The following is a 19,219-nucleotide window of genomic DNA, read 5'->3' on the forward strand; positions in this document are numbered from 1 at the left end:
GGAGGGCGCTGGGCACTACAGGTTTGATGTGTTGCCATGTTTGCATTGTTCTGCCTCTTTCACATCTTAACAGAGTGACAAATACATTTGATTTGATTTGATTTGATGTATATACTGTACTCGATACCATCTACTGTATCTTGCCTATGCTGCTCTGTACCATCACTCATTCATATATCTTTATGTACATATTCTTTATCCCCTTACACTGTGTATAAGACAGTAGTTTTGGAATTGTTAGTTAGATTACTTGTTGGTTATTACTGCATTGTCGGAACTAGAAGCACAAGCATTTCGCTACACTCGCATTAACATCTGCTAATCATGTGTATGTGACAAATAAATTTTGATTTGATTTGAGTGTTGAATTGGGAGTAATTTGGTGGAGGCGAAGACCAAACAGTAACATGTGTGAGTTCCGGTTAATCAACCATTCAACAGTAGCATGTGTGAGTTCCGGTTAATCAACCATTCAACAGTAGCATGTGTGAGTTCCGGTTAATCAACCATTCAACAGTAGCATGTGTGAGTTCCGGTTAATCAACCATTCAACAGTAACATGTGTGAGTTCCGGTTAATCAACCATTCAACAGTAGCATGTGTGAGTTCCGGTTAATCAACCATTCAACAGTAGCATGTGTGAGTTCCGGTTAATCAACCATTCAACAGTAACATGTGTGAGTTCCGGTTAATCAACCATTCAACAGTAGCATGTGTGAGTTCCGGTTAATCAACCATTCAACAGTAGCATGTGTGAGTTCCGGTTAATCAACCATTCAACAGTAGCATGTGTGAGTTCCGGTTAATCAACCATTCAACAGTAGCATGTGTGAGTTCCGGTTAATCAACCATTCAACAGTAACATGTGTGAGTTCCGGTTAATCAACCATTCAACAGTAGCATGTGTGAGTTCCGGTTAATCAACCATTCAACAGTAGCATGTGTGAGTTCCGGTTAATCAACCATTCAACAGTAGCATGTGTGAGTTCCGGTTAATCAACCATTCAACAGTAGCATGTGTGAGTTCCGGTTAATCAACCATTCAACAGTAGCATGTGTGAGTTCCGGTTAATCAACCATTCAACAGTAGCATGTGTGAGTTCCGGTTAATCAACCATTCAACAGTAGCATGTGTGAGTTCCGGTTAATCAACCATTCAACAGTAGCATGTGTGAGTTCCGGTTAATCAACCATTCAACAGTAGCATGTGTGAGTTCCGGTTTATAAACCATTCAACAGTAGCATGTGTGAGTTCCGGTTAATCAACCATTCAACAGTAACATGTGTGAGTTCCGGTTAATCAACCATTCAACAGTAGCATGTGTGAGTTCCGGTTAATCAACCATTCAACAGTAGCATGTGTGAGTTCGGTTTATAAACCATTCAACAGTAGCATGTGTGAGTTCCGGTTAATCAACCATTCAACAGTAGCATGTGTGAGTTCCGGTTAATCAACCATTCAACAGTAGCATGTGTGAGTTCCGGTTTATAAACCATTCAACAGTAGCATGTGTGAGTTCCGGTTAATCAACCATTCAACAGTAGCATGTGTGAGTTCCGGTTAATCAACCATTCAACAGTAGCATGTGTGAGTTCCGGTTAATCAACCATTCAACAGTAGCATGTGTGAGTTCCGGTTAATCAACCATTCAACAGTAGCATGTGTGAGTTCCGGTTTATAAACCATTCAACAGTAGCATGTGTGAGTTCCGGTTAATCAACCATTCAACAGTAGCATGTGTGAGTTCCGGTTAATCAACCATTCAACAGTAGCATGTGTGAGTTCGGTTAATCAACCATTCAACAGTAGCATGTGTGAGTTCCGGTTAATCAACCATTCAACAGTAGCATGTGTGAGTTCCGGTTAATCAACCATTCAACAGTAGCATGTGTGAGTTCCGGTTAATCAACCATTCAACAGTAGCATGTGTGAGTTCCGGTTAATCAACCATTCAACAGTAGCATGTGTGAGTTCCGGTTAATCAACCATTCAACAGTAACATGTGTGAGTTCCGGTTTATAAACCATTCAACAGTAACATGTGTGAGTTCCGGTTAATCAACCATTCAACAGTAGCATGTGTGAGTTCCGGTTAATCAACCATTCAACAGTAGCATGTGAGTTCCGGTTAATCAACCATTCAACAGTAGCATGTGTGAGTTCCGGTTAATCAACCATTCAACAGTAGCATGTGTGAGTTCCGGTTAATCAACCATTCAACAGTAGCATGTGTGAGTTCCGGTTAATCAACCATTCAACAGCAGCATGTGTGAGTTCCGGTTAATCAACCATTCAACAGTAGCATGTGTGAGTTCCGGTTAATCAACCATTCAACAGTAGCATGTGTGAGTTCCGGTTAATCAACCATTCAACAGTAGCATGTGTGAGTTCCGGTTAATCAACCATTCAACAGTAGCATGTGTGAGTTCCGGTTAATCAACCATTCAACAGTAGCATGTGTGAGTTCCGGTTAATCAACCATTCAACAGTAGCATGTGTGAGTTCCGGTTAATCAACCATTCAACAGTAGCATGTGTGAGTTCCGGTTAATCAACCATTCAACAGCAGCATGTGTGAGTTCCGGTTAATCAACCATTCAACAGTAGCATGTGTGAGTTCCGGTTAATCAACCATTCAACAGTAGCATGTGTGAGTTCCGGTTAATCAACCATTCAACAGTAGCATGTGTGAGTTCCGGTTAATCAACCATTCAACAGTAGCATGTGTGAGTTCCGGTTAATCAACCATTCAACAGTAGCATGTGTGAGTTCCGGTTAATAAACCATTCAACAGTAGCATGTGTGAGTTCAGGTTAATCAACCATTCAACAGTAGCATGTGTGAGTTCGGTTAATAAACCATTCAACAGTAGCATGTGTGAGTTCGGTTAATCAACCATTCAACAGTAGCATGTGTGAGTTCCAGTTAATCAACCATTCAACAGTAGCATGTGTGAGTTCCGGTTAATCAACCATTCAACAGTAGCATGTGTGAGTTCCAGTTAATCAACCATTCAACAGTAGCATGTGTGAGTTCCGGTTAATCAACCATTCAACAGTAGCATGTGTGAGTTCCGGTTAATCAACCATTCAACAGTAGCATGTGTGAGTTCCGGTTAATCAACCATTCAACAGTAGCATGTGTGAGTTCCGGTTAATCAACCATTCAACAGTAGCATGTGTGAGTTCCGGTTAATCAACCATTCAACAGTAGCATGTGTGAGTTCAGGTTAATCAACCATTCAACAGTAGCATGTGTGAGTTCCGGTTAATCAACCATTCAACAGTAGCATGTGTGAGTTCCGGTTAATCAACCATTCAACAGTAGCATGTGTGAGTTCCGGTTAATCAACCATTCAACAGTAGCATGTGTGAGTTCCGGTTAATCAACCATTCAACAGTAGCATGTGTGAGTTCCGGTTAATCAACCATTCAACAGTAGCATGTGTGAGTTCCGGTTAATCAACCATTCAACAGTAGCATGTGTGAGTTCCGGTTAATCAACCATTCAACAGTAGCATGTGTGAGTTCCAGTTAATCAACCATTCAACAGTAGCATGTGTGAGTTCCGGTTAATCAACCATTCAACAGTAGCATGTGTGAGTTCCGGTTAATCAACCATTCAACAGTAGCATGTGTGAGTTCAGGTTAATCAACCATTCAACAGTAGCATGTGTGAGTTCCGGTTAATCAACCATTCAACAGTAGCATGTGTGAGTTCCGGTTAATAAACCATTCAACAGTAGCATGTGTGAGTTCCGGTTAATCAACCATTCAACAGTAGCATGTGTGAGTTCCGGTTAATCAACCATTCAACAGTAGCATGTGTGAGTTCCGGTTAATCAACCATTCAACAGTAGCATGTGTGAGTTCGGTTAATCAACCATTCAACAGTAGCATGTGTGAGTTCCGGTTAATCAACCATTCAACAGTAGCATGTGTGAGTTCCGGTTAATCAACCATTCAACAGTAGCATGTGTGAGTTCCGGTTTATAAACCATTCAACAGTAGCATGTGTGAGTTCCGGTTAATCAACCATTCAACAGTAGCATGTGTGAGTTCCGGTTTATAAACCATTCAACAGTACCATGTGTGAGTTCCGGTTAATCAACCATTCAACAGTAGCATGTGTGAGTTCCGGTTAATCAACCATTCAACAGTAGCATGTGTGAGTTCCGGTTAATCAACCATTCAACAGTAGCATCTGTGAGTTCAGGTTAATCAACCATTCAACAGTAGCATGTGTGAGTTCCGGTTAATCAACCATTCAACAGTAGCATGTGTGAGTTCGGTTAATCAACCATTCAACAGTAGCATCTGTGAGTTCCGGTTTATAAACCATTCAATTCAAGAGCTCAATCCTTATTTATTAATTTATTTATGATCTATGGGGATCATTAGACTATATTCTAGTTTAAGAAACAACACTAATTTATATTGTTGCTTAGTGATGCTCTAGTTTACAATAAAATATACCTATTGTTTTTGTAATAATAGGTATATTTTATTGTAGACTAGAGCATCACTAAGCAACAATATAAATCTTCAGAAATGTCCGATCTAATAGATTATGTAAGAGTTCCACAGAAACCATGGAAACGGTTGGGGATAGATCCATAATCTCCTCATTACCGGCCATCAGAATCAACCTACATTTAGGCTATTGTTAATATATGCATTTGACACTACGTTGTGGTAGATATTGGAGTATAATGCTTGTAAAGATGCCATCCCTTATACAGTACATGTTCGTCACCAATCAAATGCACTAGTTAAAAACGGCTTTGACTACAACCACCGACTTCTCTATGCTGGCTTTGCTACCAGTTTATCAGAACGGGAGGTGGCATTGAGCACAAAGAAATTTGAAACCCGAAAAAGACAACTTCTAAATATTATGCAGCGAAAACAGACAAATATATCCAAATGGGATTGTAGAAACCACAATGTGGGCCTGATAGAACACATCAATGGGATTGTAGAAACCACATTGTGGGCCTGATATGACACATCAATGGGATTGTAGAAACCACATTGTGGGCCTGATAGAACACACACAGATCAGCATCGCTGGGCACCAATGATGGCGTCTTATGCCCCACAGTCTGCTATCCCCCACAGTCTGCTATCCCCTACAGTCTGCTATCCCCCACAGTCTGCTATCCCCCACAGTCTGCTATCCCCTACAGTCTGCTATCCCCCACAGTCTGCTATCCCCCACAGTCTGCTATCCCCTACAGTCTGCTATCCCCCACAGTCTGCTAACCCCCACAGTCTGCTATCCCCACAGTCTGCTATCCCCCACAGTATGCTATTCCCCACAGTCTGCTATCCCCCATAGTCTGCTATCCCCCACAGTCTGCTATTCCCCACAGTCTGCTATCCCCCACAGTCTGCTATCCCCCATAGTCTGCTATCCCCTACAGTCTGCTATCCCCTACAGTCTGCTATCCCCACAGTCTGCTATCCCCCACAGTCTGCTATCCCCCACAGTCTGCTATCCCCTACAGTCTGCTATCCCCTACAGTCTGCTATCCCCACAGTCTGCTATCCCCCACAGTCTGCTATCAACCACAGTCTGCTATCCCCCACAGTCTGCTATCCCCTACAGTCTGCTATCCCCTACAGTCTGCTATCCCCTACAGTCTGCTATCCCCCACAGTCTGCTATCCCCTACAGTCTGCTATCCCCCACAGTTTGCTATCACCTACAGTCTGCTATCAACCACAGTCTGCTATCCCCCACAGTCTGCTATCAACTACAGTCTGCTATCCCCACAGTCTGCTATCAACCACAGTCTGCTATTCCCCACAGTCTGCTATCCCCCACAGTCTGCTATCCCCCACAGTCTGCTAGCACCTACAGTCTGCTATCCCCCACAGTCTGCTATTCCTCACAGTCTGCTATCCCCTACAGTCTGCTATCCCCTACAGTCTGCTATCCCCTACAGTCTGCTATCCCCACAGTCTGCTATCACCTACAGTCTGCTATCCCCCACAGTCTGCTATCCCTCACAGTCTGCTATCCCCCACAGTCTGCTATCCCCTACAGTCTACGTTCCTTGTACTGTCCCGCACGGTTCACCTTCCTTGTACTGTCCCCCACGGTCTACGGTCCTTGCTCTATCTCCCACGGTTCACCTTCCTTCTACTGTCCCCCACAGTCTACGGTCCTTGTTCTATCCCCCATGGTCTACGGTCCTTGTTCTATCCACCACAGTCTCCTATCACCCACAGTCTACTAACCCCCACAGTCTCTGTTCCTTCTGCTTTCCCCCACGGTCTGCATTCCTTGTGCTATCTCCCAAGGTCTGCGTTCCATATATCTCATTCCGGGTGGTATTGGGGTTGATCCATGACAGAGGACACTAGGGGGTATTGGGGTTGATCCTAGAGGGTGTTGGGGTTGATCCATGACAGAGGACACTAGGGGGTATTGGGGTTGATCCATGACAGAGGACACTAGAGGGTGTTGGGGTTGATCCATGACAGAGGACACTAGGGGGTAGATCCATGACAGAGGACACTAGGGAGTATTGGGGTTGATCCATGACAGAGGACACTAGAGGGTATTGGGGTTGATCCTAGAGGGTGTTGGGGTTGACCCTAGAGGGTGTTGGGGTTGATCTTAGGGGTATTGGGGTTGATCCTAGAGGGTATTGGGGTTGATCCATGACAGAGGACACTAGGGGGTATTGGGGTTGATCCTTGGGGGAATTGGGGTTGATCCATGACAGAGGACACTAGGGGGTATTGGGGTTGATCCTAGAGGGTATTGGGGTTGATCAATGACAGAGGACACTAGGGGGTATTGGGGTTGATCCTAGGGGGAATTGGGGTTGATCCATGACAGAGGACACTAGAGGGTATTGGGGTTGATCCTAGAGGGTGTTGGGGTTGACCTTAGGGGGTATTGGGGTTGATCCATGACAGAGGACACTAGAGGGTATTGTGGTTGATCCTAGAGGGTGTTGGGGTTGATCCTAGGGGGAATTGGGGTTGATCCATGACAGAGGACACTAGAGGGTGTTGGGGTTGATCCTAGGGGGTATTGGGGTTGATCCTAGGGGGAATTGGGGTTGATCCATGACAGAGGACACTAGAGGGTATTGGGGTTGATCCTAGAGGGTGTTGGGGTTGACCTTAGGGGTATTGGGGTTGATCCATGACAGAGGACACTAGAGGGTATTGTGGTTGATCCTAGAGGGTGTTGGGGTTGATCCTAGGGGGAATTGGGGTTGATCCATGACAGAGGACACTAGAGGGTGTTGGGGTTGATCCTAGAGGGTATTGGGGTTGATCCTAGGGGGAATTGGGGTTGATCCATGACAGAGGACACTAGAGGGTGTTGGGGTTGATCCTAGGGGGTATTGGGGTTGATCCTAGGGGGAATTGGGGTTGATCCATGACAGAGGACACTAGGGGTATTGGGGTTGATCCTAGAGGGTATTGGGGTTGATCAATGACAGAGGACACTAGGGGTATTGGGGTTGATCCTAGGGGGAATTGGGGTTGATCCATGACAGAGGACACTAGAGGGTATTGGGGTTGATCCTAGAGGGTGTTGGGGTTGACCCTAGAGGGTGTTGGGGTTGATCTTAGGGGTATTGGGGTTGATCAATGACAGAGGACACTAGAGGGTATTGGGGTTGATCCTAGAGGGTGTTGGGGTTGATCCTAGGGGGAATTGGGGTTGATCCATGACAGAGGACACTAGAGGGTATTGGGGTTGATCCTAGAGGGTGTTGGGGTTGATCCTAGGGGGAATTGGGGTTGATCCATGATAGAGGACACTAGAGGGTATTGGGGTTGATCCTAGAGGGTGTTGGGGTTGATCCTAGAGGGTGTTGGGGTTGATCCTAGAGGGTGTTGGGGTTGATCCTAGAGGGTGTTGGGGTTGATCCTAGAGGGTGTTGGGGTTGATCCTAGAGGGTATTGGGGTTGATCCTAGGGGGAATTGGGGTTGATCCATGACAGAGGACACTAGAGGGTATTGGGGTTGATCCTAGAGGGTGTTGGGGTTGATCCTAGAGGGTGTTGGGGTTGATCCTAGAGGGTGTTGGGGTTGATCCTAGAGGGTGGTGGGGTTGATCTTAGGGGGAATTGGGGTTGATCCTAGAGGGTATTGGGGTTGATCCATGACAGAGGACACTCGAGGGTATTGGGGTTGATCCTAGAGGGTATTGGGGTTGATCCTAGAGGGTGTTGGGGTTGACCCTAGAGGGTGTTGGGGTTGATCCTAGAGGGTGTTGGAGTTGATCCTAAAGGGTATTGGGGTTGATCCTAGAGGGTGTTGGGGTTGACCCTAGAGGGTGTTGGGGTTGATCTTAGGGGGTATTGGGGTTGATCCATGACAGAGGACACTAGAGGGTGTTGGGGTTGATCCTAGAGGGTATTGGGGTTGATCCTAGGGGGAATTGGGGTTGATCCATGACAGAGGACACTAGAGGGTGTTGGGGTTGATCCTAGAGGGTATTGGGGTTGATCCTAGGGGGAATTGGGGTTGATCCATGACAGAGGACACTAGAGGGTATTGGGGTTGATCCTAGAGGGTGTTGGGGTTGACCCTAGAGGGTGTTGGGGTTGATCTTAGGGGTATTGGGGTTGATCCATGACAGAGGACACTAGAGGGTATTGGGGTTGATCCTAGAGGGTGTTGGGGTTGATCCTAGGGGGAATTGGGGTTGATCCATGACAGAGGACACTAGAGGGTATTGGGGTTGATCCTAGAGGGTGTTGTGGTTGATCCTAGGGGGAATTGGGGTTGATCCATGACAGAGGACACTAGAGGGTATTGGGGTTGATCCTAGAGGGTGTTGGGGTTGATCCTAGAGGGTATTGGGGTTGATCCTAGAGGGTGTTGGGGTTGATCCTAGAGGGTATTGGGGTTGATCCTAGGGGGAATTGGGGTTGATCCATGACAGAGGACACTAGAGGGTGTTGGGGTTGATCCTAGAGGGTATTGGGGTTGATCCTAGGGGGAATTGGGGTTGATCCATGACAGAGGACACTAGAGGGTATTGGGGTTGATCCTAGAGGGTGTTGGGGTTGACCCTAGACGGTGTTGGGGTTGATCCTAGGGGGAATTGGGGTTGATCCATGACAGAGGACACTAGAGGGTATTGGGGTTGATCCTAGAGGGTGTTGGGGTTGATCCTAGGGGGAATTGGGGTTGATCCATGACAGAGGACACTAGAGGGTATTGGGGTTGATCCTAGAGGGTGTTGGGGTTGATCCTAGAGGGTGTTGGGGTTGATCCTAGAGGGTGTTGGGGTTGATCCTAGAGGGTGTTGGGGTTGATCCTAGAGGGTGTTGGGGTTGATCCTAGAGGGTATTGGGGTTGATCCTAGGGGGAATTGGGGTTGATCCATGACAGAGGACACTAGAGGGTATTGGGGTTGATCCTAGAGGGTGTTGGGGTTGATCCTAGAGGGTGTTGGGGTTGATCCTAGAGGGTGTTGGGGTTGATCCTAGAGGGTGGTGGGGTTGATCTTAGGGGAATTGGGGTTGATCCTAGAGGGTATTGGGGTTGATCCATGACAGAGGACACTCGAGGGTATTGGGGTTGATCCTAGAGGGTATTGGGGTTGATCCTAGAGGGTGTTGGGGTTGACCCTAGAGGGTGTTGGGGTTGATCCTAGAGGGTGTTGGAGTTGATCCTAAAGGGTATTGGGGTTGATCCTAGAGGGTGTTGGGGTTGATCCTAGGGGAATTGGGGTTGATCCATGACAGAGGACACTAGAGGGTATTGGGGTTGATCCTAGAGGGTGTTGGGGTTGATCCTAGGGGAATTGGGGTTGATCCATGACAGAGGACACTAGAGGGTATTGGGGTTGATCCTAGAAGGTGTTGGGGTTGATCCTAGAGGGTATTGGGGTTGATCCTAGAGGGTGTTGGGGTTGACCCTAGAGGGTATTGGGGTTGATCCATGACAGAGGACACTAGAGGATATTGGGGTTGATCCTAGAGGGTGTTGGGGTTGATCCTAGAGGGTGTTGGGGTTGATCCTAGAGGGTGTTGGGGTTGATCCTAGAGGGTATTGGGGTTGATCCTAGGGGGAATTGGGGTTGATCCATGACAGAGGACACTAGAGGGTATTGGGGTTGATCCTAGAGGGTGTTGGGGTTGATCTTAGAGGGTGTTGGGGTTGATCCTAGAGGGTGTTGGGGTTGATCCTAGAGGGTGGTGGGGTTGATCTTAGGGGGAATTGGGGTTGATCCTAGAGGGTATTGGGGTTGATCCATGACAGAGGACACTCGAGGGTATTGGGGTTGATCCTAGTGGGTGTTGGGGTTGATCCTAGAGGGTGTTGGGGTTGACCCTAGAGGGTGTTGGGGTTGATCCTAGAGGGTGTTGGAGTTGATCCTAAAGGGTATTGGGGTTGATCCTAGTGAGTGTTGGGGTTGATCCTAGGGGAATTGGGATTGATCCATGACAGAGGACACTAGAGGGTATTGGGGTTGATCCTAGAGGGTGTTGGGGTTGACCCTAGAGGGTGTTGGGGTTGATCTTAGGGGGTATTGGGGTTGATCCATGACAGAGGACACTAGAGGGTATTGGGGTTGATCCTAGAGGGTGTTGGGGTTGATCCTAGGGGGAATTGGGGTTGATCCATGACAGAGGACACTAGAGGGTATTGGGGTTGATCCTAGAGGGTGTTGGGGTTGATCCTAGGGGGAATTGGGGTTGATCCATGACAGAGGACACTAGAGGGTATTGGGGTTGATCCTAGAGGGTGTTGGGGTTGATCCTAGAGGGTATTGGGGTTGATCCTAGAGGGTGTTGGGGTTGACCCTAGAGGGTATTGGGGTTGATCCATGACAGAGGACACTAGAGGGTATTGGGGTTGATCCTAGAGGGTGTTGGGGTTGATCCTAGAGGGTGTTGGGGTTGATCCTAGAGGGTGTTGGGGTTGATCCTAGAGGGTGGTGGGGTTGATCTTAGGGGAATTGGGGTTGATCCTAGAGGGTATTGGGGTTGATCCATGACAGAGGACACTCGAGGGTATTGGGGTTGATCCTGGAGGGTGTTGGGGTTGATCCTAGAGGGTGTTGGGGTTGACCCTAGAGGGTGTTGGGGTTGATCCTAGAGGGTGTTGGAGTTGATCCTAGAGGGTGTTGGGGTTGACCCTAGAGGGTGTTGGGGTTGATCCTAGAGGGTGTTGGAGTTGATCCTAAAGGGTATTGGGGTTGATCCTAGTGAGTGTTGGGGTTGATCCTAGGGGGAATTGGGATTGATCCATGACAGAGGACAGACACTAAGTCGTATTTTGGTTGTGTCTGTGTGTCGTCACTAGGTTGTCTTGTCGGTGTGAGTGTGTATGATATGCGTGTGTGAGGAGGGCGGGTCGGGGGTTGTCCGGGGAGCGGAGACAGAGAGGATGCCGTCGTGTGATAGGTCGACGAAGAGCAGTAGAGGGTCGACACCCACAGGAAGTATGTAGGTCCTCGTAAACGACCGACTGATGAACCCGTGGACATCTTGTCTCTGGGAGTGGTTACCACTGACCTGACACACACACACCACAACGAACCAAGGAAGACGGAGAGAGAGAGACAGGTCGTTAACTCCAGAAGGTTTGATAAGGGGTTTGAGGTCAGGGGTAACAGGTCAGGGGTCAGGGAATAGAGCATGATAGAGGTATTTTTAGCGTGGGCATCGCCATTGAGAACCATTTTGAAGTCTCGCTCTGATGCAACCCCTTCACGGGGTGGGGGCAATAAGTTGACCAGAGTGGCCAGCACTGGGACTCAATAAGTTGACCAGAGTGGCCAGCACTGGGACTCAATAAGTTGACCAGAGTGGCCAGCACTGGGACTCAATAAGTTGACCAGAGTGGCCAGCACTGGGACTCAATAAGTTGACCAGAGTGGCCAACACTGGGACTCAATAAGTTGACCAGAGTGGCCAACACTGGGACTCAATAAGTTGACCAGAGTGGCCAACACTGGGACTCAATAAGTTGACCAGAGTGGCCAGCACTGGGACTCAATAAGTTGACCAGAGTGGCCAGCACTGGGACTCAATAAGTTGACCAGAGTGGCCAACACTGGGACTCAATAAGTTGACCAGAGTGGCCAACACTGGGACTCAATAAGTTGACCAGAGTGGCCAACACTGGGACTCAATAAGTTGACTAGAGTGGCCAACACTGGGACTCAATAAGTTGACCAGAGTGGCCAACACTGGGACTCAATAAGTTGACCAGAGTGGCCAGCACTGGGACTCAATAAGTTGACCAGAGTGGCCAGCACTGGGACTCAATAAGTTGACCAGAGTGGCCAACACTGGGACTCAATAAGTTGACCAGAGTGGCCAACACTGGGACTCAATAAGTTGACTAGAGTGGCCAACACTGGGACTCAATAAGTTGACCAGAGTGGCCAACACTGGGACTCAATAAGTTGACCAGAGTGGCCAGCACTGGGACTCAATAAGTTGACCAGAGTGGCCAGCACTGGGACTCAATAAGTTGACCAGAGTGGCCAGCACTGGGACTCAATAAGTTGACCAGAGTGGCCAACACTGGGACTCAATAAGTTGACCAGAGTGGCCAGCACTGGGACTCAATAAGTTGACCAGAGTGGCCAGCACTGGGACTCAATAAGCTGACCAGAGTGGCCAACACTGGGACTCAATAAGTTGACCAGAGTGGCCAACACTGGGACTCAATAAGCTGACCAGAGTGGCCAACACTGGGACTCAATAAGTTGACCAGAGTGGCCAACACTGGGACTCAATAAGTTGACCAGAGTGGCCAACACTGGGACTCAATAAGTTGACCAGAGTGGCCAACACTGGGACTCAATAAGTTGACCAGAGTGGCCAGCACTGGGACTCAATAAGTTGACCAGAGTGGCCAGCACTGGGACTCAATAAGTTGACCAGAGTGGCCAACACTGGGACTCAATAAGTTGACCAGAGTGGCCAACACTGGGACTCAATAAGATTGACCAGAGTGGCCAACACTGGGACTCAATAAGTTGACTAGAGTGGCCAACACTGGGACTCAATAAGTTGACCAGAGTGGCCAACACTGGGACTCAATAAGTTGACCAGAGTGGCCAGCACTGGGACTCAATAAGTTGACCAGAGTGGCCAGCACTGGGACTCAATAAGTTGACCAGAGTGGCCAACACTGGGACTCAATAAGTTGACCAGAGTGGCCAACACTGGGACTCAATAAGTTGACTAGAGTGGCCAACACTGGGACTCAATAAGTTGACCAGAGTGGCCAACACTGGGACTCAATAAGTTGACCAGAGTGGCCAGCACTGGGACTCAATAAGTTGACCAGAGTGGCCAGCACTGGGACTCAATAAGTTGACCAGAGTGGCCAGCACTGGGACTCAATAAGTTGACCAGAGTGGCCAACACTGGGACTCAATAAGTTGACCAGAGTGGCCAGCACTGGGACTCAATAAGCTGACCAGAGTGGCCAGCACTGGGACTCAATAAGTTGACCAGAGTGGCCAACACTGGGACTCAATAAGTTGACCAGAGTGGCCAACACTGGGACTCAATAAGTTGACCAGAGTGGCCAACACTGGGACTCAATAAGTTGACCAGAGTGGCCAACACTGGGACTCAATAAGTTGACCAGAGTGGCCAACACTGGGACTCAATAAGTTGACCAGAGTGGCCAACACTGGGACTCAATAAGTTGACCAGAGTGGCCAGCACTGGGACTCAATAAGTTGACCAGAGTGGCCAGCACTGGGACTCAATAAGTTGACCAGAGTGGCCAACACTGGGACTCAATAAGTTGACTAGAGTGGCCAGCACTGGGACTCAATAAGTTGACCAGAGTGGCCAACACTGGGACTCAATAAGTTGACTAGAGTGGCCAGCACTGGGACTCAATAAGTTGACTAGAGTGGCCAGCACTGGGACTCAATAAGTTGACCAGAGTGGCCAACACTGGGACTCAATAAGTTGACTAGAGTGGCCAGCACTGGGACTCAATAAGTTGACCAGAGTGGCCAACACTGGGACTCAATAAGTTGACCAGAGTGGCCAGCACTGGGACTCAATAAGTTGACCAGAGTGGCCAGCACTGGGACTCAATAAGTTGACCAGAGTGGCCAGCACTGGGACTCAATAAGTTGACCAGAGTGGCCAACACTGGGACTCAATAAGTTGACCAGAGTGGCAAACACTGGGACTCAATAAGTTGACCAGAGTGGCCAACACTGGGACTCAATAAGTTGACCAGTGGCCAACACTGGGACTCAATAAGTTGACCAGAGTGGCCAACACTGGGACTCAATAAGTTGACCAGAGTGGCCAACACTGGGACTCAATAAGTTGACCAGAGTGGCCAGCACTGGGACTCAATAAGTTGACCAGAGTGGCCAGCACTGGGACTCAATAAGTTGACCAGAGTGGCCAACACTGGGACTCAATAAGTTGACTAGAGTGGCCAGCACTGGGACTCAATAAGTTGACTAGAGTGGCCAGCACTGGGACTCAATAAGTTGACCAGAGTGGCCAACACTGGGACTCAATAAGTTGACTAGAGTGGCCAGCACTGGACTCAATAAGTTGACCAGAGTGGCCAACACTGGGACTCAATAAGTTGACCAGAGTGGCCAGCACTGGGACTCAATAAGCTGACCAGAGTGGCCAGCACTGGGACTCAATAAGTTGACCAGAGTGGCCAACACTGGGACTCAATAAGTTGACTCAGAGTGGCCAGCACTGGGACTCAATAAGTTGACCAGAGTGGCCAGCACTGGGACTCATCAAGTTGACCAGTGGCCAACACTGGGACTCAATAAGTTGACCAGAGTGGCCAACACTGGGACTCAATAAGTTGACTAGAGTGGCCAACACTGGGACTCAATAAGTTGACCAGAGTGGCCAACACTGGGACTCAATAAGTTGACCAGAGTGGCCAACACTGGGACTCAATAAGTTGACCAGAGTGGCCAACACTGGGACTCAATAAGTTGACCAGAGTGGCCAGCACTGGGACTCAATAAGTTGACCAGAGTGGCCAGCACTGGGACTCAATAAGTTGACTAGAGTGGCCAGCACTGGGACTCAATAAGTTGACTAGAGTGGCCAGCACTGGGACTCAATAAGTTGACCAGAGTGGCCAGCACTGGGACTCAATAAGTTGACTAGAGTGGCCAGCACTGGGACTCAATAAGTTGACTAGAGTGGCCAACACTGGGACTCAATAAGTTGACCAGAGTGGCCAGCACTGGGACTCAATAAGTTGACCAGAGTGGCCAGCACTGGGACTCAATAAGTTGACTAGAGTGGCCAGCACTGGGACTCAATAAGTTGACTAGAGTGGCCAACACTGGGACTCAATAAGTTGACCAGAGTGGCCAACACTGGGACTCAATAAGTTGACCAGAGTGGCCAACACTGGGACTCAATAAGTTGACCAGAGTGGCCAACACTGGGACTCAATAAGTTGACTAGAGTGGCCAACACTGGGACTCAATAAGTTGACCAGAGTGGCCAACACTGGGACTCAATAAGTTGACTAGAGTGGCCAGCACTGGGACTCAATAAGTTGACCAGAGTGGCCAACACTGGGACTCAATAAGTTGACCAGAGTGGCCAACACTGGGACTCAATAAGTTGACCAGAGTGGCCAGCACTGGGACTCAATAAGTTGACCAGAGTGGCCAACACTGGGACTCAATAAGTTGACCAGAGTGGCCAACACTGGGACTCAATAAGTTGACCAGAGTGGCCAACACTGGGACTCAATAAGTTGACCAGAGTGGCCAGCACTGGGACTCAATAAGTTGACCAGAGTGGCCAGCACTGGGACTCACAAGTTGACCAGAGTGGCCAGCACTGGGACTCAATAAGTTGACTAGAGTGGCCAACACTGGGACTCAATAAGTTGACCAGAGTGGCCAGCACTGGGACTCAATAAGTTGACTAGAGTGGCCAACACTGGGACTCAATAAGTTGACCAGAGTGGCCAGCACTGGGACTCAATAAGTTGACTAGAGTGGCCAACACTGGGACTCAATAAGTTGACTAGAGTGGCCAACACTGGGACTCAATAAGTTGACCAGAGTGGCCAGCACTGGGACTCAATAAGTTGACTAGAGTGGCCAACAATGGGGCTCAATAAGTTGACTAGAGTGGCCAACACTGGGACTCAATAAGTTGACCAAAGTGGCCAACACTGGGACAACTCCTCAATAAGTTGACTAGAGTGGCCAGCACTGGGACTCAATAAGTTGACTAGAGTGGCCAACACTGGGACTCAATAAGTTGACTAGAGTGGCCAACACTGGGACAACCACTCAATAAGTTGACTAGAGTGGCCAACACTGGGACAACCACTCAATAAGTTGACTAGAGTGGCCAACACTGGGACAACCACTCAATAAGTTGACTAGAGTGGCCAACACTGGGACAACCACTCAATAAGTTGACCAGAGTGGCCAACACTGGGACAACCACTAATAAGTTGACCAGAGTGGCCAACACTGGGACTCAATAAGTTGACCAAAGTGGCCAACACTGGGACAACTCCTCAATAAGTTGACCAGAGTGGCCAACACTGGGACTCAATAAGTTGACCAGAGTGGCCAGCACTGGGACTCAATAAGTTGACCAGAGTGGCCAGCACTGGGACTCAATAAGTTGACCAGAGTGGCCAGCACTGGGACTCAATAAGTTGACCAGAGTGGCCAACACTGGGACTCAATAAGTTGACCAGAGTGGCCAACACTGGGACAACCACTAATAAGTTGACCAGAGTGGCCAACACTGGGACTTAATAAGTTGACCAGAGTGGCCAACACTGGGACAACCACTAATAAGTTGACCAGAGTGGCCAACACTGGGACTCAATAAGTTGACCAGAGTGGCCAACACTGGGACAACCACTCAATAAGTTGACTAGAGTGGCCAACACTGGGACAACCACTAATAAGTTGACTAGAGTGGCATTCAAAGCCACCTGGTCTTCGAGCATTTCATATTATTCTGTAAGTAAATCAGAGACTCCATTACGTGTGATACTTTATGTTGTGTTTCATATGGTATGTATTAATTTGCTGATGTCCATCAACCATTTCGTTAGAGGTCAGGGGTTAGAAGTCTTTACCTCCAGTAGGTTGTCGACAGTGCGAACAGTGACTTCATCAGGAGTGAACTGACACACGTCCAATCGAACGGTCCACTTCCCTGGCTCCGCCTCTATATCAGAGAAGCCCCGCCCTAGCTGCTTGGTGATTCTTGGACGGACATAATAACCATGGTACAGGGTGGGGGTGAGGAGGTCCTGGGGGGTAAGAGCTGGGGGAGGAGTCAGATATCAGAATCATACAGCTGGTGGAGGAGTCAGATAATAGAATCATACAGCTGGGGGAGGAGTCAGATAGTAGAATCATATAGATGGGGAGGAGTCAGATATCAGAATCATACAGCTGGGGGAGGAGTCAGATAATAGAATCATACAGCTGGGGGAGAGTCAGATAGTAGAATCATACAGCTGGGGGAGGAGTCAGATAGTAGAATCATATAGCTGGGGGAGGAGTCAGAGAAAAAAATCATACAGCTGGGGAGGAGTCAAATAATAGAATCATATAGCTGGGAGAGGAGTCAAATAATAGAATCATATAGCTGGGGAGGAGTCAGATAGAAGAATCATATAGATGTGGGAGGAGTCAAATAATATAATCATATAGCTGGGGGAGGAGTCAGATAAAAAAATCATATAGCTGGGGAGGAGTCAAATAATAGAATCATATAGCTGTGGGAGGAGTCAGATAATAGAATCATATAGCAGGGGGAGGAGTGAGATAATAGAATCATATAGATGGGGAGGAGTCAAGTAATAGAATCATATAGCTGGGGAGGAGTCAAATAATATAATCATATAGCAGGGGAGGAGTGAGATAATAGAATCATATAGCTGGGGAGGAGTCAAATAATAGAATCATATAGCTAGGGAGGAGTTAGATAATAGAATCATATAGATGTGGGAGGAGTTAGATAATAGAATCATGTAGATGGGGAGGAGTTAGATAATAGAATCATATAGATGGGGAGGAGTCAAGGTTTACATTAGTTTGATAGTTCTCTCAGGGCTGGGGGAAAGAGATTTACAGTAGTTGATTGTACTCTCAGCGCTGGGGGGAAGAGATTTACAATAGTTTGACAGTTCTCTCAGGGCTCAGGGGGGGTAAGATATTTACAGTAGTTTGACAGTTCTCTCAGGGCTGGGGGATAAGATATTTACAGTAGTTTGACAGTTCTCTCAGGGCTGGGGAAAGAGATTTACAGTAGTTTGACAGTTCTCTCAGGGCTGGGGAGGAAGAGATTTACAGTAGTTTGATAGTTCTCTCAGCGCTGGGGGAAGAGATTTACAGTAGTTTGACAGTTCTCTCAGAGCTGGGGGAGAGATTTACAGTAGTTTGACAGTTCTCTCAGGGCTGGGGGTAAGATATTTACAGTAGTTTGACAGTTCTCTCAGGGCTGGGGGAAGAGGTTTACATTAGTTTGATAGTTCTCTCAGGGCTGGGGGGGTAGGAGATTTACAGTAGTTTGACAGTTCTCTCAGGGCTGGGGGAGATTTACAGTAGTTTGACAGTTCTCTCAGCCCTGGGGAAAGAGGTTTACAGTAGTTTGACAGTCTCTCAGTGCTGGGGGAAGAGGTTTACAGTAGTTTGATAGTTCTCTCAGGGCTGGGGGAAAGAGGTTTACAGTAGTTTGACAGTTCTCTCAGGGCTGGGGGAAAGAGATTTACAGTAGTTTGATAGTTCTCTCAGGGCTGGGGGAAGAGATTTTACAGTAGTTTGATAGTTCTCTCAGGGCTGGGGGAAGAGATTTACAGTAGTTTGACAGTTCTCTCAGGGCTGGGGGAAGAGGTTTACAGTAGTTTGACAGTTCTCTCAGGGCTGGGGGAAAGAGGTTTACAGTAGTTTGACAGTTCTCTCAGGGCTGGGGAAAGAGATTTACAGTAGTTTGATAGTTCTCTCAGGGCTGGGGAAGAGATTTACAGTAGTTTGATAGTTCTCTCAGGGCTGGGGGAAGAGATTTACAGTAGTTTGACAGTTCTCTCAGTGCTGGGGGAGAGGTTTACAGTAGTTTGATAGTTCTCTCAGGGCTGGGGAAAGAGGTTTACAGTAGTTTGACAGTTCTCTCAGGGCTGGGGGAAAGAGGTTTACAGTAGTTTGATAGTTCTCTCAGGGCTGGGGGGGACTAGATTTACAGTAGTTTGACAGTTCTCTCAGGG

At 47.9% G+C, this 19,219-nt stretch overlaps 1 protein-coding gene and 1 long non-coding RNA gene across 2 annotated transcripts; both read right to left on the reverse strand.

The window, feature by feature from the left end:
- Window positions 1-5,497: 5,497 nt before the first annotated feature.
- On the reverse strand, window positions 5,498-10,880 carry LOC127926861 (uncharacterized). Its single transcript, XR_008125303.1, has 3 exons — window positions 10,485-10,880; window positions 5,976-7,139; window positions 5,498-5,671 (listed from the first exon to the last, which is right to left on the reverse strand). It is a non-coding gene; the product is annotated as an uncharacterized LOC127926861 (long non-coding RNA).
- Window positions 10,881-11,289: 409 nt separating this feature from the next.
- Window positions 11,290-17,263, reverse strand: LOC127926860 (heat shock protein beta-2-like; the record flags this gene model as incomplete). The annotated part of the gene is made up of 2 exons (XM_052512522.1): window positions 11,290-11,505; window positions 17,087-17,263. Coding segments are annotated over 2 exons (393 nt in total), but the record flags the coding sequence as incomplete, so codon positions are not given.
- Between the last annotated feature and the right edge of the window lie 1,956 nt (window positions 17,264-19,219).

This window comes from Oncorhynchus keta, unplaced genomic scaffold (assembly GCF_023373465.1).
Source record: "Oncorhynchus keta strain PuntledgeMale-10-30-2019 unplaced genomic scaffold, Oket_V2 Un_contig_8529_pilon_pilon, whole genome shotgun sequence".
NCBI lineage: Eukaryota > Metazoa > Chordata > Actinopteri > Salmoniformes > Salmonidae > Oncorhynchus > Oncorhynchus keta.